We start from the raw sequence: 27,289 nt of genomic DNA, 5'->3' as shown, positions 1-27,289 counted from the left end.
ATTAAGGGCCAAAACTGCAAAATATTTCAATTTGTCATAACTTTCTCATTTTAGATCCGTTACCGACGAACCTTATATCCTCGAAAAAATGGCGATAAGTTCTACACTTCTAACAACTCGCCTTAGCCCTACAACTTCTATAAACAAAACCCAAAATCCTTAAAAACCGAGCCAACGTCTATACCGATACTCTTGGGCTCTAAAGCACAACCCGAACTTTAATCATGTAACCTAAATTATGTATATCCATATAGGCCTAAACCTTTATGCTTAAATTATCTATATCCACAAAGGGCTAAACCTTTCTCCTAAAATCTTCCAATCAGGATGTTACAACATCAAATTTTGGGAGGAATTAACGAGGAGGAATCTCTGTAACCATTTAATTTTTTACTGAATTCAAACCCTAGATTTTCTGTTGAATGTTGATTCGCTTTGGTTTGGTAGATTGTGGGATGTTATAGGAGTTAGAAGTATTGTGTTGATTTAGTCCTTGGTCATAGATCTTCTATAGTTGGTGGGGGAAATAGAGAGGGCGAAAATGCCGTCGCAGGCGGATCTAGATCGACAGATAGAGCAGCTGATGGAGTGCAAGCCGTTAACGGAATCGGAGGTAAAAACGCTTTGTGAGCAGGCCAGGACTATACTTGTCGAGGAATGGAATGTGCAGCCGGTGAAGTGTCCGGTGACGGTGTGCGGTGATATTCATGGTCAATTTTACGATCTGGTTGAGCTGTTTCGGATTGGTGGAAATCCCCCTGATACCAATTATCTCTTCATGGGTGATTATGTTGGTGAGTTTATTATTTTTTTGTTTGTTTTACTTTTGTACGTCTGCTTAATGAGGCATTTAGGGTTTGATGAGAATTTTTCGACGGCGCTTGTTTTCTTCTTCCAAGTTGCGTGGAGAATTCTAGATATTGAAGTTGTTTGTCCATTGATGGAAGTTTATGATCGACTGAAATTCCTGCGAATTCTTGAATATGGGGAGACTTGACCAATATAATAGCAAAAGATGTAGTTTCTACTTTCTGTAGTGAATCTGACATGGGGTTGTTTATGCATTTATGGCGTTAAGTCTTTGATAGACTGTTTATTTATGGAGAAAGTGAAGAGAGACTTTTGTTTAGGGAGAAAACGAAAAAAAAAAGCTTCTTGTTTGGAGAAAATGTGAAGAAAGGGCTTCTTATTTACGAAAGAAGATAAGAAAAGGTTGCTTATTTAGATAAGAAGTGAAGAAAAGGCAGCTTAATTATGGAAAAAAGTGAAGAGTAGGATGCTTAATTAGAGAGAAAGTAACAAAAAAACTGATTGTTTATGAAACAAATTATTTATTTTGTGATCATTTTAATAAAATTGTTGATGCAGATCGCGGGTATTATTCAGTGGAAACTGTCACACTCTTGGTGGCTCTAAAAGTTCGTTATAGAGACAGGCTTACCATTCTTAGAGGAAATCATGAAAGTCGCCAAATTACTCAAGTGTAACACCTTAAACCTTTTTTAGTCATTTAATGTGTTTACCTAAAAAGCATCACATTTGAACAACTTTTATGATACTGATTTTCTTCTTTTCTTTTAAAAAAAACAGATATGGTTTCTATGATGAATGTTTGAGGAAATACGGAAATGCAAATGTTTGGAAGCATTTCACAGACCTTTTCGATTACTTACCTCTTACAGCACTCATTGAAAGCCAGGTTAGAATGTTTGTATTTTTATCCACGTCATACATCTTTTTTTATTTTTTTATTATCCACGTCATATATCTTTTCTAGATCTTTTGCTTACATGGCGGGCTTTCACCATCATTGGATACTCTAGACAATATCCGCGCCTTGGACCGAATCCAAGAGGTACATAAATTTATTTATTTAAAGATTAGGAAAGTACATTGCTATTTTTCCACTAAAGTGTGTGTGTTTGTGTGTGTGTGTAGGTCCCACATGAAGGGCCGATGTGTGATCTGTTATGGTCTGATCCAGATGACAGATGTGGGTGGGGGATATCGCCACGTGGCGCAGGGTATACATTTGGACAAGACATAGCAACACAGTTTAATCATACGAATGGCCTCTCTCTCATCTCAAGAGCACACCAGCTTGTCATGGAGGGTTTCAACTGGTGCCAGGTGTCTTTTCAAATTTCTTTCTTTCTTTCTTTATTTATTTATTTAAAATATTTATTTCTTATATATTTGGTGTGGTGTTGTTTCTCAGGATAAAAATGTGGTGACAGTATTTAGTGCACCAAACTACTGTTATCGATGTGGAAACATGGCGGCTATTTTGGAAATTAGTGACAACATGGAACAAAACTTTCTTCAGTTTGATCCAGCCCCAAAGCAAATTGAACCCGATACTTCTCGAAAGACACCTGATTATTTTTTATAATTACCATTTTACCCCTGAGAGTTGGTATTGTACTTGTGATGGTCGATGTTGTCATTCTTTGTTTAGAATCATTCATGAATCATGGTGTGGTTGAGAAAGAGAAACACAAGTTTTTGTATATGTGTTTTAGAGAAGGGTAAGATGGTAATTTGTATGTTAGAAAAAGAAAGACTTGGTATGTACTATGTTATGTGTATCCATTGGCAATTTTCAGCATGGGAATTAATAGAAACTAAAGAGATAGGGTGTTTATGCTTGAGATTATATGTTCATTCTTTCTATTATAGCAGTGTACTTTTATTTATTTATTTATTTCATATTAAGACATTGTACTTTTTTAAAAACTGCCATGTCATGTTATTGTACTTGAATATGTTTTTTCTTATTAGGTCGCCTTAACTTTTTTAGTTTGTATACATTATATTTTTAGTTTGCTACAATAAATATATTAATGAACGTCAAGATATATAAGTATTGTATTTAATAATTATGGAACATTATTTAACGATTATTTTGATCAGTTATATTTTAGTAATTCACAAAACTAATATTTTTTTATAAAGTTTAACAAACATGTATTGAGGTTCACCTCAAATGATAAAATTTGAAGTGACGTACCCTAGCCTATCATTTGATACCATTTGATACACTAACCTCCTATTTATACTAAACTGGTCCAACTAACTTCACATGAAAATGACCTTATTGCCCTTCTCACCACTAACTCTCTTTCTTTAGTGGTTTTAGTTCCTTAAAGAAGAAATGATCAATAATGAGAAGAAACGAGATGCATACTCGATAATTCAACTTTTGTGAAAGATAGTTCTTCTACACTTTAGAATTTCCACTCAAAATTACAAACTTTTCTGTGGGGTAGATATTGTTTCACTTTCAAAAATAATAAAGAATCATCATCATCATCATCATCATCATCTGATTACATTCTATCATAATACAACGAAAAAAAAAACATTGAGTCCATGATGTTGGGATCTTAAAACCTAGGAGGATTGGTAGGAAGTCTGATGAATCCTCCTTGCATGCCCAGTGTTCCTTTACGTTTGTATATTACAAATGAACTACATGCAAGCATCACCAACATAATTGCCTGAAAGTTTTAATAAAAATCAGTGACTTTAACTCTGAAAATCAAGAATGAAGAAGAAAAACAGGAATTGAAGAGAAGAAACCTCAAAGCCAATGAATGAGAGCTTTTCTTCATCAATGGCAGGTATACAGCTTCTGTAAGTTAAATAGACTTCTTTTCCCACTTCTATTCCAGATGAAGATGAAGTTGAAGATGATGAGGAATCTTCCGATAGACTTCGGCCCTTTTGCTTCTTCTTCTTCTTATCCTCATTTTCTTCTTCATCGCCTTGATTTAGAATTTTTATACATCTTATAGGAATTCGATACCCAGTTTCACTGCATCTGAAATTTTCATCTTTCTGTAATAACAACAAAACAAAACAAAACAGATCAACTTAATCATCATTGTTATTATTATTATTATGGATAAATGCAAAAAATAGCAGCCTGCTTTCATTTATTTGTGCATTACAATTTACAACATTCTAGTTTTGGGTTTTTTTCTCTTTAAGGTATTGTACTTTGGATAAGCTGGCCAGTTAAGGCATTGTACTTTTTTTTAATAACAAAACAAATAGTATATTACAAATTTTGCAGAAAAATAAATAAATAAGTAGATTTCAAAAAACATCATTTGCTATTTATAATGTTGAAATTGTTTTAAGTAATTCACACAACATGTAAAAATATCAATTTATACATTTTTTAATACTTTTAGCTTTTTTTTTAATTAAAAATCATAGTGTTGAATACTAATGCACCAAATCCAACATGTTATCTAACATAGATTTTTAGTTTTTATTAATTAAATTTTAGAGAAAATTGCACAAAAGACACTTAGTTTACATCAAAATTCTAATTTGACACTGTATTTATTTTTGTCTCAAATTTGACAGTGTGTTTTCCAATTTGTTACAATTCTGACCACTTAACCGGTCAACCCGGTTACCTGCTGACGTGACATGATGATATGTTGGTTTTGATGACGTGGCATGCTGCCAGACATGTCAAAATTGAATTTTTTCCCCACAAAAGACACTAATTTTTCACTTTTTTCGATTTTGACATTAAGTTTAACTTTTTTTTTTAGTTTCGACACTATTTTTTTGTTCCAAATCGAACATTATTTTTCCAATTTTGTTCCGTGTTGACCGTTTTCCATTTGAAATCGTATAAATTTTTTTTTAATACATTTAACCGTATAAATACATTTCTTTTCATTTAAAAACCATATTTTTGTATAAATACATTTTTTTTTAAATTTTTACATTCAAACCATAATGTTATGTATAACTAGGTATTAGTTATATAAAAATCGTATTTTATATTAAATACGCATCATTAAAATGAGTTTGGAGATTTGGAGGCGTGTAATCCATCAAGGTCCAGAGATTAGATTTGCAACCGGTGAAATTTTTACATCTCATATCATATTCATAATATTATTAGGAACATCTTGAATCTCATGGTGTGATTCCAGTTAAATAATATTTTTCAGCTCAATTGTTTCAAAGCTCTTTATGAAGGATAAATATCAACATTATTACATCTATTTTATTATTCTCATTAAATTTTGGTATTTTGTATTATATTTCCCACCTCTTCTTCAATGCTTGAAACGAACGTTAGATGCAACATCAATATATACCTAATAGAATTATTTCATTGTAAATAAAAATATGTGTAATATCTATAACAAAAAATAAAATAAATAATATTTCACAAGCGATAATTGATAAATTTTGTTATTCTTATTCGAAGCTTATGATTAGTTTGGTTCTCATGATATGACTAATACATATTTATACATAACATTATGCTTTGAATGTAAAAAAAATCTTGTATTTATATAAAAATGTGGTTTTTAAATGAAAAAAAATGTATTTATACGGTTTAAAATGTAATAAAAAAATATTTATACGGTTTCAAATGGAAAATGGTCAACATTGAACAAAATTTAAAAAAATGATGTTCGATTTGGAACAAAAAAATAAAGTGTCAAAACTAATAAATAAATAAATAAATAAATAAATAAATAAATAAACTTAGTGTTATAATTGGAAAAAGTGAAAACATAGTGTCTTTTGTGGGAAAAATTCAATTTTGACAAGTCAGCATGACACATCATCAAAACCGATACGTCATCATGCCAACAGGTAACTGGGTTGACCGGTCAAGTGTTCAAAATTGTAACAAATTGAAAAACATAGTGTCAAATTTGAGACAAAAAAAACAAATTGTCAAATTAGAATTTTGGTATAAACTTAGTGTCTTTTGTGCTATTTATTCTAAATTTTAATAATAACTTCTCAATTTCCAAACTATTGTATTAAATTGGTTAATTTCAATAAGGTGTTAAATGTTAAATAAGCGAAAAGAATATCTACATATTATTTTCTTAAAATGATAAAAGTATCAAAAAATCTCTCTCTCTCTCTCTCTCTCTCTCTCTCTCTATATATATATATATATATATATATATATATATATATATATATATATATATATATATAAACTACATAACTTTACTCGTGTGCAACGCACATGCATTCCCCTAGTGAAAATATAATTTAAGCAAGTAATAGCATCCGAAGATCCAAGTAGTAAAGCATAGCACTTTATGCTAGGAATGTGGGTGTGACTCCTACAAAATCATTTTAAAGCCCTAGCTTTTAGCAAATGTATCTTACAAGTATTTAAATAGCCTTAAACATGATGTTGTTTAGCTAACCAACATTACCTTAGGTTATAAAACTAGGTAGTGGCATTTACTAGTTCAAAAGAAGATGAACAAGAATAAGAACTAAAGAGAAAAAAAAAAAGTTTGCAGAGATGACCAAATAGACCCTCAAGCATGTAGTTTAGAACAACAAATTATACTCATGTTTTAATGCTCCTATGGAGCCTATAGCCAATATACTTACTATATCTAAGCTGTAAATCTTTCTATGCAATCTACATGGTTTAATCTTTCATATCTATTGAACAATTTAGAGGAGGGAAATATCATTCTTAGAAAGGAAGAGTATCATCTTGGATTCTGCTAATCAATTAAATGCATCAACATACTAAAATCACATCTATATGCTACCTTCCCTTATAGCATACATCAAAATATGCAATCACATAAATGAAAAACACAAACATAAATACATAATAATACTGATTAAGAAGAGACCTTTTCAGAGTAAAGGCAAGGTATGCAAGGACCAAAGGGAGAGCAATCGAAGGTTATGTTTGTGCCAGTTGCCTTTTCCTTGAATGTCTTCAAACCTCTCTGCCCTACTCCTATTTCTCGTCCTCCTTCTCTGCACAATTATCGAATCAAAATCATCATACACTTGTTGATTAGTAAAAATTACTAGGTTATTGCGACATAATCATTGAATTATAGCATTTTTGTGCGTATAACATGATGAATACAGAAAATGATTTGCTTACAATTCGGGTGATACGGATGGATCTGAAGAAGCATAAACCACGAAACAATTGAAAGCAATAGCAGCTATGAACAGATGTTGAAGAAGAACGGGCGATGAGAATTTAGAAGACGCCGTCGGCATCTTCGCCGTAGATTCTTCCGGACTACGTTTTCCCGATGTATATTTTCATACGCAGATATGAATTTGATTAGTAGGTACCAGAAATGATCAAATTTAGTCAAATAGACCCTTTATTCTAGATAAATGTCAGAAAGGCCCTCGAGACAAAAATAAAACCATCACTTGGTTATTTTTATTTTTCCTATAATAACATTTATTCTTTTTTGTTTAAACTTTAAATAATAGTAAAAAAAAATGTTAAAGTATACAGTCTAGACGTTTGTCCTAATGACATTACTTTAAATTATAGTATAAAACATAGATTATTAAAATTCTTTGTGTTAAATAAAATCTATTACTTATATATCATTTTTATGATATTGCAAATTGCACATAAGGTTTTAATAATGTATCGTTTCATCTTAAAAATACTCGATGGGTAGTGTTATTTCGAAGTTTGAGCCTGATGATACGCTTTATTTCATAGGTCAATGATAGATATTGAGAGTGGTGATATTAAATCTTGAGAGTTAAAATATGACATTTGACTCTATTGATTATATTTTGGGATTACTTGTTAAAATATAATTATTATAGAGTTAAAATAGAAACTATAACACTATAATAATGTCAAATACAAGGTTATTTAGAAAATTAACCAAAGATTAGTAAGATGAGGAGCAATTCTTGCCAATAAGGGGAAAAACTAAATCTAAGAGGCACCGAGCCATTCCGTATTCTTCATTTAATATATTTGTATGGCATTCCAAACTTCATTTAATATATTTGTATGATCCTTTTGGGTTGCCTTCACCAAAACAACTTGATAGGATGATTTATGGAGAAAGAGATTAATTATGATTTATTAATATATTATATGAATAATATATTAAAAGAGAAATCATATTGTTTAATTAATATTAGTCAAGAATTAATTAGGAAATTAATTTTGTGACTAAAAGACTTTAATTAAACTTGGGGGACTGATATTGTAATTATAAGATAGTTGCAATTGGGCTATGGATCACCTTGGAACATAGGATGGACAAATTCTATGGGAAGACCATAAGGAATTCGTCTAAGGGGTGCTCTAAAGGGAGTCCATGGGCTGCTTAGGGCCTAAGCAGTCAGATTAGGGTTTCCTAGTTCAAAACCCTAATAGCCTCACATATTTAAGGACTCATAGGGCACCGAAAACGTGGCTAAGCTTCCCTTAGGGTTCTTGGACGAAATTTGTTGCCTCCTTCTCTTATCCAAAGTCATCCTCTTGCTCTTGGTGTTCGTGAGCCATTAGAGGTGTGACATTTGTGACATTAAGCTTTCAGAAGTCAATTACAAGGAGGAATTGAGATTGTTATTACTACATAACAATCAAGGTAAGATCTAAACCCTATTCTTATGTTAATATCGATTATCACATACTAGATCTAGGGTTTATGGCTTTGGATGATTATTGCATGTTCATTAGACAAACTAGATCCAAAGCTTTAGGGTTTGCATGTACACCATAGGAATGATGTAGTGCTCAAAACCCATCATACAGTTGGAAAGTTTACTGGTCTAGATGCCATTTTATTTGAGATATGAGTTGTGAAGCTCTTAGATTCGATAAAGTCGACTTAATGAATTAAGATGTTAGGTTTCTGGCGAACTCGACGTGTTTAGTGATAAACTCGGCGAGTTGGATAGGTGTCTTCCCGACTTTGCAAATTAATGGGGAAACAGGGCGAGTTGAAGGACAACTCAACGTGTTAGGTCAACTCGGGCCGTTGACTTTGACTTTTGGCTTTAGTCTTTGACCAAGTTTGACCTATAAGGGGTTTTTGGGCATTTTGAGTTGTATTTAAGGAAATCGTTTCTATTTAGGGGTTTAGTATAGCTGATATTTAGAGCCGGGACCTGTTTAACTATCATTATGTATTCAAGGTGAGTTTCTTCACCAGGTTCAGCGGGTCGAAGGCACTAATAACAACCTATGCTTATGTTGTGTTATCTTACGTTAGTATGCTAGCTGTCTTTGTTACTCTTGTATGTGCCTGTGTTTATATGTTTTCCGGGCTAAGGCCCGATGCTGGGCGGGGTCCGATGGATATTTGTATGCTATGTATCTATGTGATTATTGATGGGTTTTAGGCATAAGAACAATCCTATGTGCTCATACAAACCCTAATGCTTGGATCTAGGTTTCTCTATTGTACATGCTTTGAATCCAAGACTAATAAACTTAGATCTAACATATTATAAACTGAATTAGGGTTTAGAGAATTACCTTTGATTGTTATATAGCAATAACAATCAATTCCTTGCTTAGATTGGCTTCAAAAGCTTAGTGCCTCAAATGCTGCACCTCTAATGGAGTCACAAACACCATATACAACTTGGATGAAGAGGAGAAGAAAGGAGGCTGCCCAAAACCAGCTAGAAACCCTAGAGAATTAGTTCCACACGTTTTTGGAGCCTAAGGGGTCCTTTATATACTTGTGTGGGCTGCTAGGGTTTCAGTCAAAACCCTAATGGACAGCTTAAACTCTAAGCAACCCATGGAACCTTCTGGATAAGGCCATGGACGAAAATATGATGGGCTTCCATCATAATTTCGTTCACCCCTTATTCCTTTAGCATTCCTTAGCCCAATAACTCAATTATCCAATAATTGCAGTCCAGTCCCCTAAGTTTAATTAATCTCTTTTAGCCACAAAATTAATTCATAATTAATTATTGACTAATATTTATTAAACAATATGATTTCTCCTTTAATATATTATTCTCATAATATATTAATAAATCATATTTAAACCTCTCTCTCCTTAATTCATCCTACATATTGTTATGGTGAAGGCAACCCAAAAGGACCATGCTCATAATCGGGTCAAGTACATACCAAAATAGTTATGGACTTAGACACCAATCCAACAGTCTCCCACTTGGATAAGTCTAATAACTATTTTCCGTATGACTTCAGAACCTAATCAGCAATCGTAGCTTTCAAAAGCCGCTGTCAACTCTGATCTTATCAGATAGCGTGTCCTCTAGATAAGGGATTATATATTCCTCCATTCTCAAGATATCGTATAGACAAAAGACATGAATTTCAATCATTCTCTCTATACTGTTTCCCGACTTCCGATTTATGACGACTGATAACAGACTACAATTGAACACATCAACTTAGTCCCGGCTTGGCCAAGCGCTTAGGTGTCACCACTAAATCATCGAGAGGCCCAATGATATCGCTTTTATCCCACTTTGGGTAAAAGGAATGGATAAACTTTGAATCGAATGCTCGCTTGCATTTACTGATCGAATCACACACAATAATAAGTTTTATAACACCAAGTTACTGGTGCGTTTACTTATTATCAATGTGTAACCGACCAACAAATAACAACTCACACATCTCGGTTTCAAGAATATACAATATTATCGTCTCACTAATCACTCGTGATAAAACCATGAATTGATCCAAGTGAGCGTGGGTTTAATCCAATACTCTAATCTTATCAAAGCACTCATGAACTCTACAGCAAACTTGTGCCATGTCTAAACACTTCAGACAATCTACAGACCGATTCATGACAGTCTTTATTCATACCTACTCCCAACGTATGACTAAATGTGGATGTTTGAATAACCTAGTTATTCTGGAAGTCAAAACATGCAAATTGAAACATAACAATAATACTTAATCCTATATGGCCTCAAACTTGTGAGAGTAAATAAAACACTTCTATTTAACCACCATATTGATTACTCATTATTATCGTTTACTGTTTCAGAAAATCAACTTATTACTCAAATTACAACAATAGTTGTCCCATGCATAAAGCATGCACACTATGTTTCCTATGGTCCTTACTTTATGAAATAGATTAATTTAAAAACCTTTTCAATGATGCTCATTTCACAATTCCCAATCCTTATCATTAGTGTAAGAACACAAGGTTCTTTGCTACTATTAGAATATGCTAGATTCTAACATCTTATGCAACGATCCTTTCATAAAGTCATAGCACAAAAGTCACCAAGACTTGGCTAATGAAATTTTGAAGTACTCTATCGGACATTGTTACAAGACAATTCCATAGACGTGAAGTCTCACATTCAAAGTACATTCATTTGAACATCCTTCCTGCATAAAAGTTTCTAATCTAGGCATAGAATCTCAATATCCAACTCCCAATATGGAAACATTTCCACATTTTTCATATGACAACTCATTCTTAATAGAATCTTATCTATTCATAATAATGTCGATATGGTCCATCCAATACCATACTTCCAACCACTCACAAGCGACTAATCCTCAGCGAACTTTGGATCATCCTTTGATAGTTGTTTAATTATTTTAGTCAAAACCAATTCTAGTCCTTTTTCCCTCTAAATGCGCTATACATTTAGAAAATTTTAGAATGGTAAAATATTATAACATTTGCAATCGATCCTATACCCGAAGCGTATGGGACACGATGCATAATGTCTTACATAAAGATATGATACTTTACCAATCTTTTTCCATAATATTTTATGTGTCATGTTCTCACAATTCGAACTATGAAGAGGGATGCCGTAATCATAATCGAATTTTAAGAACACACAATGTATCCTTTAACTGAAAATATTAAAATTTCTCAATCTAAGCTTTAGATTTTGAAACGAAGTATAATATTCTCTCCCTTAATTATATTAAAACAACTTTTCAACCCATGCAACTTTGCAAATTGAATCTTTTTTTTCTATAATTAATATTGCTAACTTGCAATACTCGCCATAATAATCATACAAGCATAACACTTATGCTCCCACTATCATGATGATTATTATCATATAAGCATAACACTTATGCTCCCACTAGCTTTGACATGTATTCAGAAAACAAATGAACTTTCAGAAAACAATTCCTATTGAATTTCTGAAATTCATATTTCTAATACCAGATGCTTCGATAAGCCTTTATCTAGGCTTCTTAACCTTATACACCTTTGTCTTAGATAGCTTATATGTGTGTTTAAACAATTCAGAACTTATGTTACTAAGTTCCAAATGTTGAAACTAATTTCCAAATCTCATAATTCGAACTATGGAAGGGATTCCGTAACCATAATCGAATTTTGAGAATACAATTTTCACAATCGCTGTCTTCTTAAAATCTTCTTTTAGTGAAAGCATTTCCTCACAGTCATTTTTCATGAAGGAGGGAATCTTATGACACTTAGATTTTATGGTGTATGATTTCCTATCCATGTGAATTTGCCAAAACCAGGGTTTGCGACAAATCCAAACTCATATGGACTGAACTTTCTTAATCTTCATTTCTTGCCTTATGGTAACACGAGTGCCCACCATGTCTTCCAAGTAGTTTAGTAACTTGTCCTTACATATCAATGTACTTTCCATCGACTAAGGCTCTAGTATGCATTCAAATGAGAACTCATAGAACTCACATACGCAATTAACTCAGTTGGAATGACACAAAAATAAAATAATGTCAGCACGATAGGTTGCAAACCTCAAGTCGTGTGCTAGTGATGATCAATAAGGTATATTCTTGATTTGTTCTTGAAACCTTTCAAGACCATTAAGACTCCCACTGACTCCTTGACATATAAGATTCTCTTGTCAAGAAACATTTCTTGACAAAGCAAACATTCAAGAGTTAGTGTAGTTCTTATCAAGACAAAACACTTCACAAATTGGTCCTAGTTGGTCTTTATCTTATCCAAGACATCACAACTTACCAATTTCTAATGTGCAAGAATAAGAAAACTTTTCCAAATTCCACATTTGATGAGTGCTATAAACCTACTTAAGACTTGTCACTCAATGTCACAATCTTGGAGTATGACTCTAAGACTTGATATTGGAACGAAGTATGATTGACTCTTTGATTTAACCATTTCTACAATTCTCGATTCCTCTTCTTAGACATGAAAATGCACTAAGACTCACTTAGAGGATCAATTGAGATATGGTTCTTAATCATTAAGACTTCATCATAAAACACAATAAAAGGTACTCTCCCTTCTTCTTAGAATGGAGAAACTTTTATCTTTCTGCCTTCTTGATTCTTCTTATTCGTTCTGCTATTGATTGAAACTATTTCAGTCAACTCAGAGTTATACTCAATCTTATAAGTATAACCATATTTACTAAACTTTAGTAAATCATGACGAATATCTTTGTCACTCTTGTGGTAGACTTGATCAACGCACAACCTAGTGTAATTGATCTTCCTAGTCCTTCAATTTGACACTTTGTCAAAGAATTAGTCTAAGTTTCCCAAATGTGAAAGTTTTTCATTCATCATACAATACACATTGCATGATTCCAAGTTTCTGTCCAATTGAAACTTGGGCGATGAGAAACTCTCCCTATTTGGTAAACTTTTGATATTTCCACAAATAATACAATTAAGAATCAAATCCATTGTTGCTAATAATAGAAACATTCAAACATCAATTTTTTCATACATGCCATCGCAAGGATAAATAAATAAGATAAAATCAAAATTCATTTTATTGCGGAAAGAAATTTGTCCTTACAATGCAATTTAATTGAAAAACTATGTTATTACATATTTCTTAACAATCTATTCTAACTCCAAGTAGTAGCTCAAGAATCCATTCTTCAAGTAATGCGATCGAAATCCATTTCTTCATGATTAGATTCAGCTCACTTCTTCCCTCAAGCTTCCTCTCTTTTCTTCGATCCTACAAAACATCAAAATGTAATCTTATCACATCATGTATTAAGAATCTAGAATAGGAACTCAAAAGAGTTAGATAATAGATTTTACCTGAAGCAGAGCCATACGTCTTGACTCTCCCATCTCTTAGATCTCTCAGGTAGTTAGGGCAACTTCGTCTCCAATGCCCCTTCTCTTGGCAATAAAAGCAAATGGACTCCTTTGGCACAGCACATCGGACAATCACAGACTTAGTTCTTTCTGCACTTCCAATGTTGCCAGTGTCCATTGAAGTTTGGGAGTTTAATTCACCAGACAAGTTTGCTTGACCAGCACGCCAAATCATTGCTGATTCAGCAGCTATAAGCAAATAGGTGAGATTAATGAGGGTTATGTCACGATCCATCATATAGTACTCTTTATCGAACTGACTATATGATTCAGGAAGTGACTGAAGAACCCAGTGAACAGCCAACTCGCTTGAAATCTCGACACCCAACATGCTTAACCTATCAATGTGTGACTTCATCTCTAAGACGTGTGCACACACAGGTTTCCCATCTTCGTGTTTACTTGCCAAAAGGGCTTGAGTGAGCTTGAACTTTTCAAGCCTTTGAACTTGTGGGTCAGGGAGAATGATTGGAGGAGGTGGAGGAAGTGAAACATGACTCTCATTTCCTTGATCGTATCTCGGAACGTCATCTTCATTTGGAAAGCTTGTTCCAAAGGATTTGGGAAGACCATTGTAAGATTCAGACATCTACAAAACGGGAGAAAATTCAAGTCATGTTGATTAGAATTCTTGATGTAACACCCAAATGAAACATCAAGCTAGGATCCAACACAATACTCTACAACCTAGAAGAGGGATGCCGTAATCTAGTTGCAGAATCTCCTGTTCGTCGAAGAACCAATCGAAATCATGGACAGGGAGGTGAAGCGTACTAAGCAAAGTCGCATCCCGATCGTGAAAGTACGGTGGAACACAAAGCGTGGGCCAGAATTCACATGGGAACGCGAAGAACAAATGAAGCAAAAGTACCCTCACCTATTCTAGCAATTCTCAAATCTAGCTTTCAAACAAAATTTCGGGACGAAATTCCCTCTAACGGGGGGATGATGTCACAACTGGAAATTTTGTGTTATGTAATCTATACATTCAAGCTAATGTGAATCAAAAACTTAAGAACATGTGTAACACCTATGATTATGACTTCAAAAACTTCAATCAAATACATTATACAAGTACTACAAATAGTCACCAAACAATTGGAAACCCTAGAAGTCCTTGTTTAAGTCCACTTTGGACTAGGACTCCCTTATTGGATCCAAATGGACCAATAAGCTTCCAATTAGACTATCATGGGCTTAGAACCCTAATTGGGCTCTAATTGGACCCACACTAATTTATTTCAACATTTTGGGCTATGTTGGACCTAGAATGAAATGAATTAAAAGCCTTGATACATGAATAACCTAAACTAGTCCAATAAAAATATGAAAATCCTACCACATTTCTTTAGACTTAAAACATACTCAAGATTAACACTAATGTTGGGCTTAGGGGCAAAGGCCCAAATTTTTCCTTTTCTTTCCAAATTCTCGGCCCAAATGCACAAGCCCAAGAGGATGGAAGAGTTGACTTGTTGTGCCACATCATTGTTATCCAAAGGACTTCCATGCAAAATATCTCACATACCTCCATGCACATCACTTCAAAATCACATCTCTTCTCTCCTCCCTCTCACTCTCGGCCGAAACACACACACACACATTCACAAATCTCTCACAAATTCTCTCTAGATCACTCAAGAACACTCCTTCCTCCCCACTCAAAAATCTCGAGTTTTAGGAAGCATTCAAGAGGAAATTTCCACAAATTCTTCATCTAAGGTAAGATTATGCATGGATCTATGATTTAGATTCTTTTTGTTATCAAAATCCCTTCCTAATCTATGCAAAAATCGTGATCTTGCATCCTAGAACCATCTCAAACTCGAGATCTACCAAGGAAAGGTGCTAAGGCCAAAAATCACCAAGTTTTCTTCCATCTTTTCTTCCAAAAACCGAAAATCACACCCTAAGGTGAGCTTCATACCCCCTATTTTCTGTTTTTATGAGTTTTGTGGGGGGGGGGGGGGAATGCAAGTGAAAGTGTATATCTATATGTGTTTTGTATGCCTTGTATGATTTCCATGCTTACATGTATGCTTTTGTGTGTTATAATGTTGGATCTAGCCATAAAACCCCTCAAAAACCGAGATATATCCTATGTTAAATGATTTTAGCATCAAATATATTTCTACATACAAAGTGTTTCAAGAAAAATAGCTAAGTAGTTAGTAACAATTTTCTTTGGGCTAAAAACACAAATTTTGGGCCTAAAATGTGAAAAATACAAAATTAAGGGCCCAAATTGACATATCACGAATTCTGATGGATGAGGTGTGCCAAAACAGTTTCAATAAAACAATTTCTGGAAATTTACTCATTTAGAGGATTAAAAACATAAATTTCAAGCTTAATGGGCTAAAAATGACATTTTCGGCCCAATGAGGCCCATTATGCGAGATTTTCTGTTTTGGAGGGTCAAAACTGTATTTTTCTGTAAAACAGTGGACTATAATTGTTCCAAGTCCTTTTCAAAGGTTTAAAATGCTTTTAAATTTAAAAAGGACCAAAATTGCAAAAATCTTACAATTTGGGCCAAAATTGTCAAAGTTGCGAAAAAGAAGGGTTATAACCGAGAAAATTGCATTTTCAGGGACTTAAACTGTTTTCTATGAAAAATATGCTGAAAAATATTAATTTTAATAATTTTTGGTGTTAAAATGTCAAGAAAATTGATTTAAGGACCAAACCGGAAAGTATTCAATTAAAGGGGTGAAAAAGTAAATTTTACAAACAATGAGGGGCTGAAACAGAAAACTTTCAAGGCTAATTCAATACATGCAATTTGATCAAACAATGGTACTGCGACTATCGACGAAATACAATACACTACAATACCAAAATCGTTGTAAAACGAATTGGTTCGGTCTCGAACCAATGAAAATCCGAAACTACTAACATGGCGACACTACGATACATACAAATAACGTTTGGGAACTCAATTTACATGCGAGTGTGCACAGACGTCTACGCACCATCTTTGGGCCCCAAAAGTGTAAAATCTTGTTTGTTGGGCCTAGCTAGCCCAACGACCTGATCTTAAGGCCCGAAGACATTTTTTTTCTACGAAGTGTTGGGTTTCACCGACTTGGCACAACGTAGAGGGACTTTCAATGGCTTGTATACTACTGGTCCCCAAGGGTCCTTTGGTATTGCTAGTAAAGTCTACATTTTTTTGCAAGGCGGGTCGGGGACCCCTCGTACACATTTTTATCCCCAACCGGTTAATAGAGTCATCGAGGTCTTCGTGTCCTCTTACTCTTCGGATGTGGGACGACACGTAGTCAGGGCGGTTGGATAACGTGATTAGTACGGACGACGCCTTCGGGATCGTTAGTATAGCTATAAACTGGGCGTTTGTGTAATGCGTGTTTGTAGCAATTAATCATGCTCAAAAATAATCCAACGTCGCCTGGGAATGAGACTACTCTTTTTGTAATGGTTTCAACGTAACTTCATGGAATTCAAAGGATTAGGAAAACATCGGGTTTTCCTAGGTTTTTCAATACATATCGGATTCAAAATGCATACAATTTTAATGAACAATTTTTACAAGTATAGAAACAAACAAGCATACCTATGGATCTTCACATCTTTTTGACTATACTATTTTCAGAAAATATCGGATTTTCTGGTGGTTTTTCAAACAACACAAAACATTGGATTTCAAACACTACTTATGAACTCACCAACATTTCATATGTTGACGTTTTTCAAAATACTTGTATTCTCAGGGAACCAGTGAACCAAAGGAAATCATATTCAGTGATGGCTTGCAGTGTATTGATGTACGAATCGAACAATTTATTTTTTTGGGAATGTAATGTTTAACCAATATACTTCATGTAAATTCTACTGGTTGTACTGTATTAATGCATGGTGACGAATGTTGTTATGTTTCATATATTCAATGTTATGGTATTCAATTGAGTCACGACAGCCCCCGGACGTTTCCGCCGTCTGGTTCGGGGGTGTGACATAAATGAATTGAAACTCCTAGATCTTTTGAGATTCATTGAACTTTTCAATGGCATGTTTAATCTCGATTATGCCCTACTATTTGTGACTGGGATGCCGAGGATCACAAACAAGGTGTGAATAACCATACGAATCACGTGGTGCACCCAATGCTACTATCACCTAATCAATGTGCCGGTTAGCCACACACGCTCCATTGATCTATGACAAACATCGAGTCACCCTTCGCTACCAATGTCATCCCCAAATTAGTGTGCCGGTTAACCACACACACTCCACTAACGTTTGACAGGGGTACGAAGTGTAATTCTATGGATTAGCATACAATTTCACATTTTTCCTAAAGTAACTATGATTTGGGAATTTGAAAAGGGATTTAGTTACTTTGTACTCCATTATACTTATAATGGAAGGTTTCTGTCCTATCCTACTCGTTCGGCTAACGACCTTCCACTAGTCAAGAGTGCGGTGGGTAAGAGTGGATACCCATTCAATCGCCATTTTATAGGCAATTTCCTTAAACACCCCTTATAGACCAGCTTCGTGAATGAGACCTACTAACGGTAAGACTGACTGTTTACTCATACATATATAATATTAGACTTTTAATGTTATATATAGTATAGGGTGTATTTTACACTTTTAAAATACTAGATGGTTTAATTTAGTAAAATTATACTTTTAATTTAATTAAATGTAAACCAAGACTTTATGGGTTTATTAAATCACTTTTAATTATACACTTTAATTAATTAATAAAACCATAAGGGTGTGATTTGAAGTTTTTCAAATTACTAGGGTTTTAGAATTTAACATTTCAAAATTAAACTTTTAGTCAAATTTTAAATTCCAAAACTTGAGGGCAAGTTTTGAAACATTTCAAAACATTAGGGATCAAACAACAAATAATTCAAATTAAACAATTAATTTCATAATTATCTATTTTTGACCTAATCTTATTTTAGTCATCAGATAATTACCAAATAACTTTAAATAATCCATATTTATCACATAAACAACCAATATTTAAAAGATTTGAAATTATCTATTGTTTTGGCAAGGATAAACATATAATTAAGATAAAAATCGGATTTTAACTTCAAAAAACAAATTAGGCATCAAATCCAAGTCAAAACAGCAGCAAAAACCCGAAATTCCCTCTGTCTGACCCCTGGACTCGCCGAGTCAGGGACTGGACTCGCCGAGTCAGGTCGGGCAGAGGCCAAAAATTCGTTTTTCAGCAAATAAAGCAACATAGCATCACATACAACTGAAACCAATCAAGGCTCTGATACCACTGATGGGTTTTAGGCATAAGAACAATCCTATGTGCTCATACAAACCCTAATGCTTGGATCTAGGTTTCTCTATTGTACATGATTTGAATCCAAGACTAATAAACTTAGATCTAACATATTATAAACTGAATTAGGGTTTATAGAATTACCTTTGATTGTTATATAGCAATAACAATCAATTCCTTGCTTAGATTGGCTTCAAAAGCTTAGTGCCTCAAATGCTGCACCTCTAATGGAGTCACAAACACCATATACAACTTGGATGAAGAGGAGAAGAAAGGAGGCTGCCCAAAACCAGCTAGAAACCCTAGAGAATTAGTTCCACACGTTTTTGGAGCCTAAGGGGTCCTTTATATACTTGTGTGGGCTGCTAGGGTTTCAGTTAAAACCCTAATGGACAGCTTAAACTCTAAGCAACCCATGGAACCTTCTGGATAAGGCCATGGACGAAAATATGATGGGCTTCCATCATAATTTCGTTCACCCCTTATTCCTTTAGCATTCCTTAGCCCAATAACTCAATTATCCAATAATTGCAGTCCAGTCCCCTAAGTTTAATTAATCTCTTTTAGCCACAAAATTAATTCATAATTAATTATTGACTAATATTAATTAAACAATATGATTTCTCCTTTAATATATTATTCTCATAATATATTAATAAATCATATTTAAACCTCTCTCTCCTTAATTCATCCTACATATTGCTATGGTGAAGGCAACCCAAAAGGACCATGCTCATAATCGGGTCAAGTACATACCAAAATAGTTATGGACTTAGACACTAATCCAACAATTATTGCATGTGTATGTGTTTATTTGATATATGTTATTATATGTTGGGCGGGGCCCACTATATGTTTATTGTATGTATAGTATGTGGTATTTTGGGGGAACTCACTAAGCTTTGTGTTTACTGTTTGTAGTTTATGTTTCAGGTACTTCCGCTTCTAAAGGGAAGAGCTCGGGATGACTACATCGCACACACCATTGGGATTCTGCATATGATGTTTACTCTGATTTTATGACAATTGATACATTGGTTTTTATTTGAATGTTTGGATGATATTGGAAAATACTATTTATCTATTATTAAAAATGAAATTTTTTGGATCATATTTTGGATGTTACAAAATATACAGAAGGAAAAACCACTAAAATTCATCAAACTATGAACTATTATTAATATTTATAGACTAAAAACATAAACATTTAAGGAAAAACCCCTAAAATTCATCAAATCATAATTTTATTTTGCTGAAAATCAACTTCATAATAGCTAAAACGTCTAATTGATAAACTTCTTGAACTTCTATGCTTTCTTGACAGATCCATAAGGGCAGTTTCTATTATTATGACTAAATCCAAAGCAAATCCCACATCCTTTTTTTCTCTTGACAACTTCATTCGCATTGGAATCATTGACATTACCACCATTTTTTATCTTTAATGTCTTCGTTAAGAAGGCATTCCTAGAAGACTTCACATCTAAATTCTTATCAGTATAATAGTTATCCTGCCAATATAAATTGTATTACATATTTATGACAATGAAAAAAATATGTCTTCAAGAATATACATTAAATGCAAAAATTAATACCTCCATCGATTTTTCTTCAAGAACATCCATTATACTATGAAAAATATGAAGATGAAAGTAGCGATGAAAATAGGTCGTGTGATGGAAATTACGTATATTTCACAGATGATGATAATATATATAGATTATTAGGCTTAATGATAGTTAACATATTCATAAACAATTGTCTAATCTAAAGGGATTGGATCGGGATAAGAATCAAATTAACTAACTTAAAAATATTAATTAAAATGTAATATTGCAAAATTATCCCTCTGAAATGATTGATCATATTGATTCCAATATCCACACAACAGATATCTAGAACAGATGAACTGATATATATATATATATATATATATATATATATATATATATATATATATATATATATATATATATATATATATATATATATATATAGAGTTAGGTTCAAATGTTTTCACTATCTATTGTGTGCCTGTATGATTGATTCTGGACCAATCATTTTAGTTATTTTAAGAAAGTAATTAATGCTTATTAAATGTTGAAGATGTAATTAATACCTATTATATCTTCAACATGTAATATGCATTAATTACTTTCTTAAAATAACTAAAATGATTTGTCCAGAATCAGTCATACATGCACACAATAGATAGTGAAAACAAAATAACCTAATCCTATATATATATATATATATATATATATATATATATATATATAAAGAGTAAAATAGTCTTTTTTTTTAAATGAATCATAGATGTGTGTAATTTATAAAACAAACATGGATGCATCTTACTAAAATTTCAAAATTTGGACTAAAATCTAACCAAACCATAAGAACCAAAACTATAATTAACTCTATTTTTAATAAAACATAAAGGTGAGATGTGAAAGATGATAATAAAGTGTTTTTGTTTTATTAGTTATGACCAAGGTTGTAAAAATCGCTTAACGGTAGCTCGATGATCGACTGGTGTTAAGAGATTAATCGATCTTGGCGGGGATTAATCGGAGACCATAGATTATTAATAAAATATTAAAATTAATTAAATACTAATATATCTTAAAAAACAAGTACTTTAAAATTAGAAAATAAGAAAATTTGTAATTTGGAAATTTGGAAATACGAAAATATGAACATTTTTGTATAATATTTGAAATTTTCAAATTTTGAAAATTTTGGAGTAAAAAAAAAGTTGGTTTTTTTTTTGAATTTTTTTTTTAAATTTTAAATTTTTTTTTGATATTTTTTGACTTTTTTCGACTTTTGTTGACCGATTAATCCCTCCAAGGCCGATTAATCCCGCCAAACCCGATTAATCATAAATTTCTGATTAATGTCCTAATCCTCGATGGTTGGAGAACGCCAAACGATTAATCCATGATTAATCACCGATTAATCTCGATTTCTACAACCATTGTTATGACCAAAATAAACTAAAATAAAAATAAGGTGAGAGGGTATTTTTATATTTTTAATGAAACGTTAGAAATGAAATCTAAAATTCTTGTGGAATTTAAATTTCAATTCCTTCAAATTTCCAACTGTTTTGAAACGTAACCTTAAAAGTATAAAAGTTAAAATAATTTTAATTCATTTAGTTTTGTCAACTAAAACCAAATTTTATTGGAATTTACATTCCAATTCCTTCGAATTGTTACGAAACATAGCCTTAAAAAATTTAATGTAAATTTCAAAACACAGAATGTAACGTAAATTTTACCAGGAATTTACATTCCAATTCCTTAAAATTTAGAGTATTTTATCATATGATGCTTTGAACAAATTTTAGTTCAAATTTTAAACTTTTTATCAATGACAAGTAAATGATTCCGTTTTTCTCAAATTGAAGATTCCAACAGAATCCAACAGAACAGGAATTGAAGATTCCATTTCATTATTGGGTTGTCGAGTAGACTCAATTCAATTCCTCCATTTTTTTAAAATGCAATTCACAATGAAACAAAAGAATATACATGTGAGCAATAATAAATCAATCCGTATATTAATTACTGTATATGTTATATATCTATACCCCCCAAATATCTACCCCTAGACAAAACATCATCCAAATTAGCCAACACAACATCCCTCAAACCGGTATCCCAAACCTCACAAAACCTCAACCTCCAATCCGCCGGTTCAATCGGTTCAGTCCCCAAACCGGGGGCCCGATCTCTCGACCCTTCATTCTGGCTATCTTTCCAATCAGCCACATAAGTCGCAACTCTCCGATAAAACTTCGCCCTAAAAGCCTCCCAAACTTGATACTTATAATGATTTATCACCGCTGTATTTTGACCCACATCAAGAAACCTAAACCCTTCCCTTAAATGGAAATGGTGCACCACATTCATCAATGTCGTGTCCAATGCCTCTGGTCTTACAATCGACTTATGCCGTTCAGGCCTCTGTAATCTGCAAGTGTACCCCACCGTTACGCCGTTCTTGGGCGGCGAACGTAACCCCGATGGCCCAAAGCTCCGGCAACGCGTTCTTAGTTCTCCGATTGATGGCGATGAAGTGTAGTTTGATACTAGGGTTCTTAAAGCGTCACGTCCGGGGAGATTTGGGAAGTAGTAGAACTCGTCGACGTCCATGAAGGAAACCCAATTACATTCGTTTTTGGCTTTTATTGCGCAGTGGGAAAATCCTGCTTCTTGAGTTTTGATCCATGGCCAAACATGGCGGCTGACGTTGAAACCTTCGAGATCGAGCTTGTTTATCACCGATTCTATCCCGTCGTCGCTGTTGTTATCGTAGATAAACCATTTTTGAACTCCGAGCCATGAATGATAAGTTATCCATTCGCGAATTGAATCCGCTTGGTTCCATAGCATCGTGCAGACGCAAAGGTCGTGTTTTGGGGTGTTTATCTCGAATTTGGAGCTTGATAATTTCGCGACCGATGGAACAAAAATTGTTCGGTGGTGGTGGTTTCTCATCGGGAGTTGGAAACTGACGGTGGCTCGAATTCCCTGAGATTTTTCCGGGTGGATTTCGAGGGATTTCGGCAACGCACACCTTACGACTTCCTGAGCAGCGGTTAGTGCTTTTGAGGTGAGAATGTAATTCTGATTCCCGAACCCGAAATGACATCGGAATCGATTCGGGTCGGATGCTTTGTCCTGTCTATGACTGATTCCTTTCACGAACACCACCGCCGTGTTCCCGTCCAACACCGCCTCGTATGCTAAATTCTCCCAAGAATTCATTGCTACCACCGTCGTATCAGCGACCGTGATCGCGCCCCGGCTCCGGAGAGTGACGACGGATGAGAAGTTCGTCGGAGGAAGCGGACACCGAACAAGCCACTGGATGTCGTTATATTCATCCACTGATAACACTGCCACACCCTTTTCCTCCTCCTCTGTATAATTATTTCTGTAAACACATTCCAATCCTTTACCATTTCCGACAACGTTCCAACTTCCAATTCCGATTCCGGAAAGTAATATTAAAATATGATCAGGGAACAGAACTCTATCGTCTATCTTAAACCGAGTCAACTCACCGGAGAATAGTCGGTGAATTGAAGATGATGTTGATGATCCGGGAAGCACGACTACATGGTGAAACGACGGCGTGTTTCGCCGGAAAAGGATAAAGAAGAAAGCAAAGAAAGAGAAGAAATAAAGCAGAGATCTTAGTGAAAAGAAATGGTGGGTGGGTTTTAGAGAACGCTTTCTCTTCCGCCGTTGGTCGGAAGAATCCATTAACGGTTTGTAGTTTGGATCTGGTGTGTTTATGTAAATGGCCGACAGAGTATGGCCGGTCCTCTGGTTCGGAGGTTTTATATTCAGAGTTTGGTCTGTGTCTTTATGTCAGAGAGAGAAGAGGAGATGTGGGTGTTGTACGTTTGGCAGTGGGAGTTGTACTTAGGGGTTCAGTGAAGGAATATTAGAAGAAATGAGCTGCAGAGTCTCTTTATGACGCGTAAAGAATGGCCTTCAATCATTTTTGAACGTGGGGAGGAACAATTGGTGCTTGACACATGTCGATTTGTATTTTTGTGTTATTTTTAATTCAATTTTAGGCTGCTAAATAATTTCAACTTTGTCGACTTCGATGTTTGAGCATATTAAAATGATAGAATAATGACTCAAAATAAAATTTTAATATTAATTAGAGGCACATTGGTGTTGATTTTGGTGTCATCCCATTATTATATTATAATTGTGTATAATTGTGTTGACTCATTTTATTAAAAACATAATTTAACTATTCCTGACAATGGAAACAATTAAACAGAACATTATAATTTAGTTTTTGATATGTGTTCACTTAATTTTTTCAACAAGCTAAGCCATAAATGGTGTTTATGCTCCTCAGAGTATCTTGCATGCCATAGGTGGCGGAAGTTATGGCTTATGGCACACTTAGCCACATACTATGGCTTTAACATACGTTGGGGGTGCGTGGTGTGATCATGGCCGACTTACCACCACGCCAGTAGGGTAAAGGATATTCCGGATAACTTAATATGTTTATTTCGATTCAATGACCAAGAGGATGATAAGGACTCAAGCTAGAATCCGTCTATCGTAGTTGTACTTAGGGTACAAACGAGTCAAACTACTTGTGAACTATTCGAGATCGCTTGATAAAAGCTCGACTCCAAACCGATTTAAATGAGCCTAAGACGAGCTCGAGGTTAATATTAAACTCGTTAATTAAACGAGCTCAAGCTTTGAGCCTATGTCACTAAGCTCGATTAGACTCGCGACCCTAAACGAGCCTATATATAATATAATTTATTATAATTTTTATATATTAAAATAAAATATATTTGTGGAATTAGTGATTTAGAATATTAGTAAATGAGCTCGAACCAAACTTAAGTTTATTTAGGCATGTTAGACAAAAAACGAGCCAAGCTCAAGCCCAAACTTAATGATGTGCCACGCGCCTCGAACTTACGTTTTCCCCAAAACTTTAAATCTCATTTATATTCCATTTTGATAAATAATAATTTAAATCATATCCAAATAGGTATTACATTCTAGATATGAAGATATTACATGGTGGAATTGCAAGCAAAACGATCACTTCAAAAATCAGTAGCCAAAACACTAAACTGGAAAATGCAAGAAGGAGGTGAATGTGGCAGCATATTTTGATGATAATGCTTATATCTGTTGTGTTGAAAACTCAATAGAATCTTTGATTATGGATTATGTTGCATCATTTCATGCCAGTCATACTAGAAGTGTAATGCATAATTTTTGACAGTATAGTGGGAATGATCAATTCACAAATAATACAAACTTAGATATCACAGTTGTGGAGTATTTTAGTGTTGCATCTTTTGGGCCTTTTGTTTAGTGTTTTGTGTATCTGGGTTGGGCCTGTCCGCCCATGATTAATGATTAGGGTTTTACTAATTAAGGTGCATGCATGCATCATGTATTGGTTAATCGTGTCATTGTAAATCCTACACACCTCTACAATACCAGTTCTTTATCGAGCTCTTCTGAGGCTGTGATTTATAACCATTCGACACATTCTTGATTCATATTATTATTATTTATTGCTTTTACTTGTTAAATCTAATCGATCCTTAGATTTTCCAACTCATCAATTGGTATCAGAGCAGGAGACTGTGTAATCTATATGCTTCTCTTCTATTGAAAGAGTTTTTAGGGTTTCCGCTATTATTAGATTTGGTTCAGCCGTGATCATTATCGACGCTGAGCTTTGATCTTGATATTACCCAAAAACCATTTAGTTTACGCATATGATTCATACATGTTTTATTGGTCTCTAAACATGATAGATGATTCACACGTTAACTCAATAAATCTTTCAAGAAACATTGGATCTACAACCAGAATTCCCATTCTTTTTCCTAATGATTATGAAGTGTGGGCGTTGCATTTTGAAGACTACGTACTTGGTCTTGAAGACAATGGCTATTTGATTTGGGAAGCCATTGTTGTCCAGACGTTTATTCATATAGGAACAAGAAGAGAAATCAAAACTCAAGGCGACTATAACAAGCTTCTTCTTGATGTTAAAAACATATCACAAGACGAGAAGGACAGGATGATAAGCAACATCAAAGCAATGAGAATCATCAAATTTGCTTTGCCACCAGACACTTTTCGTTTGGTTAGTTCATAGGACACAACAAAAACCATTTCGGATAGGCATAAAGAATTGTATTCAACTGATGCTGATCTTGAGCATTCCACTTAGACTTTACTGCTTTCAGAGTTTGGATCATTTGTACAAAAGCTTGAAGAGAGTCTGGATCAAACTTTCAATCACTATAATCATATTCTCAGTAGGATGATGAAGCACAACATTGGATGTGAACTAATCGAGCAAAAGGTCATGTTCACGAACGGGCATAGATCTGAATGGAAGGTTGTCGTTTCGACTGTAAAAGCGCATGAGCAGTTCAAGAACTACACATGAAGATGAAGTGACGAAACAAGGGATGATAGTTTCTGGGATGGGATCACAAGCCCTTGTTGAGAAGGGTAAAAAGGATATAGATGGTGATGGTTCGGAGTCTGATCTCCCTTACTGTGAACTTTCTAAGGAGGAATTCGCTTTGATGGTATCTA

At 34.0% G+C, this 27,289-nt stretch overlaps 2 protein-coding genes and 1 pseudogene across 4 annotated transcripts; 1 reads left to right on the top strand and 2 right to left on the bottom strand.

Moving 5' to 3' along the window:
- The first annotated feature begins 358 nt into the window (after nucleotides 1–358).
- LOC145065712 (serine/threonine-protein phosphatase PP2A-2 catalytic subunit-like) lies at nucleotides 359–2,577 on the top strand. 3 transcript variants are annotated; one of them, XM_079012761.1, is made up of 6 exons: nucleotides 359–794; nucleotides 1,369–1,483; nucleotides 1,591–1,699; nucleotides 1,778–1,855; nucleotides 1,939–2,130; nucleotides 2,219–2,577. In XM_079012761.1, exons 1-6 carry the CDS (start codon nucleotides 542–544, stop codon nucleotides 2,390–2,392), a joined length of 921 nt encoding a protein of 306 aa, XP_078868887.1. In that variant the 5' UTR covers nucleotides 359–541; the 3' UTR covers nucleotides 2,393–2,577. The 3 variants fall into 3 exon arrangements, 2 of the variants coding, with proteins under 2 accessions (XP_078868887.1, XP_078868888.1); XR_013688516.1 differs by having other exon boundaries at nucleotides 395–794; nucleotides 1,824–1,855; nucleotides 2,219–2,434; XM_079012762.1 differs by lacking the exon at nucleotides 2,219–2,577 and having other exon boundaries at nucleotides 395–794; nucleotides 1,824–1,855; nucleotides 1,939–2,131.
- Nucleotides 2,578–3,165: 588 nt separating this feature from the next.
- Nucleotides 3,166–7,107, bottom strand: LOC145070310 (structural polyprotein). Its single transcript, XM_079017248.1, has 4 exons — nucleotides 6,923–7,107; nucleotides 6,660–6,789; nucleotides 3,583–3,840; nucleotides 3,166–3,500 (listed from the first exon to the last, which is right to left on the bottom strand). Exons 1-4 carry the CDS (start codon nucleotides 7,042–7,044, stop codon nucleotides 3,387–3,389), a joined length of 624 nt encoding a protein of 207 aa, XP_078873374.1. The 5' UTR covers nucleotides 7,045–7,107; the 3' UTR covers nucleotides 3,166–3,386.
- A 15,589-nt stretch (nucleotides 7,108–22,696) lies between these two features.
- On the bottom strand, nucleotides 22,697–24,778 carry LOC145066286 (glycosyltransferase family 92 protein RCOM_0530710 pseudogene; annotated as a pseudogene).
- Nucleotides 24,779–27,289: the final 2,511 nt, after the last annotated feature.

Source organism: Lactuca serriola, chromosome 8 (assembly GCF_051521515.1).
Source record: "Lactuca serriola cultivar US96UC23 chromosome 8, Lser_US96UC23_V15, whole genome shotgun sequence".
Lineage (NCBI taxonomy): Eukaryota > Viridiplantae > Streptophyta > Magnoliopsida > Asterales > Asteraceae > Lactuca > Lactuca serriola.
The sequence above is the reverse complement of the archived record's forward strand: the minus strand, read 5'-3'. Positions and strand labels throughout refer to the sequence as shown.